The sequence below is a fragment of the Cariama cristata genome, unplaced genomic scaffold (genome assembly GCF_000690535.1).
Source record: "Cariama cristata isolate BGI_N322 unplaced genomic scaffold, ASM69053v1 scaffold32406, whole genome shotgun sequence".
Classification (NCBI taxonomy): Eukaryota; Metazoa; Chordata; class Aves; order Cariamiformes; family Cariamidae; genus Cariama; species Cariama cristata.
The window spans coordinates 1-1,161 of NW_009622052.1; the positions used below are offsets into that span (position 1 = coordinate 1).

Here is a 1,161-nt window from a genome sequence, read left to right on the forward strand (position 1 = left end):
CGTATTTCATGATCTGGTAGGCGCAGTCCCAGGTGCTCTTGTACTTGTGCGCTTCCAGCCCCTGCGGGACGGGAAAAGATGGTTCAGAGGCCAGAGCCAGGGGTGCATCCAGGGGGATTTCGTGGGGGAGGCAGAGAGCTGGGGGTGCACCCGATCCCCCTTGGTTTCTGTGGGCCACCAAACCCAGAAGGGACGTCCCCATCTCCGTGCAAACAGCACCCCCACAGCCCAGCTGCGAGGGGCCAGAGTCCCCAGGCACCTCCCAAACTTCACCGGCATCGGGAGCTGCACAAAACAGCTCCCAAACGGTGGGTGACCCCGGCCCGCCGTGGGCAGAGCCGTCCCACACCATGCCCCAGTGCTGTACCTGCATCCTGGTCTTCACCACATCCAAGGGGGTGTTGCCGAAGACGCTCGCAGCTCCGGCGAGGGCTCCAAACACCCCCGTGACAAAGGGGTTGATGACCTTGTTGGGATCATCCCCTGGGAAGGAGGAGAGGTTGAGGGTGGAGGGGTGGTGTGGGGAGGAAGCATGGCGGCCCTGAAGGAGCACGGCATCCCCAAGGGAGCCTGCAAGGTCCCAGGTCTGGATGCTCATGGTCAGGGTTGGTGCAGTGCTGGGCTGGGGACCAGGACGTTCGGAAGGGACCGTCCAGCAGCGCCAGCCCCACAGAGCCCATGCAGCACTGAGGGGCTCAGGGTCGGGGAGTCGGGGTGAAGGCGATGCTCCAGCACCAGGACCCTTCAGCCCCATGAGCCGGGGCCCCTCTGCCCTGGCTTTCATCTTGCTCTATCACGACAGGCTGAGCCACAGGCAGCGGAGGGTGTGCTGACGGAAAGCCCGAGCCCAGCTCCTGAGGGTGGGCTGGGGGAGGCAGTGGGACAGGCGGGGTGGCCTGCGGGGACGGGGACACCGTACCTTTGTACCAGTTCTTGAGGGAGGTCATGACGAAGAAGCGGATGGCCTGGTTCGATCCTTGCTTGAGGACAGTTGCGGTTAAGCCCTGGTAGGTCCCCTTCAGTCCTGCAGCACGAGGGTGTTGGAGGGGAGCACCAGCCTCACCCAGGCAGAGAAAAACCTCCCCGGGCCGCCGTTCCCATCCCGTTCCCGTCCCCCACCTCCCACCCCATCCCCGCAGTGTGGGAGTACCCAGGGGGTCA

At 64.7% G+C, this 1,161-nt stretch overlaps 1 protein-coding gene across 1 annotated transcript in view; it reads right to left on the reverse strand.

Annotated features, from left to right (window-relative positions):
* Nucleotides 1-4: 4 nt before the first annotated feature.
* SLC25A1 (solute carrier family 25 (mitochondrial carrier; citrate transporter), member 1) overlaps nucleotides 5-1,161 on the reverse strand; it is a gene marked incomplete at both ends in the record, with an annotated part of 2,178 nt that continues 1,021 nt past the window's right edge. Inside the window, 3 exons of the mRNA XM_009702205.1 lie at nucleotides 5-61; nucleotides 368-483; nucleotides 920-1,024. Of these exons, the coding sequence (XP_009700507.1) occupies nucleotides 5-61; nucleotides 368-483; nucleotides 920-1,024 (278 nt within the window). The remainder of the gene's footprint in view (nucleotides 62-367; nucleotides 484-919; nucleotides 1,025-1,161) is intronic.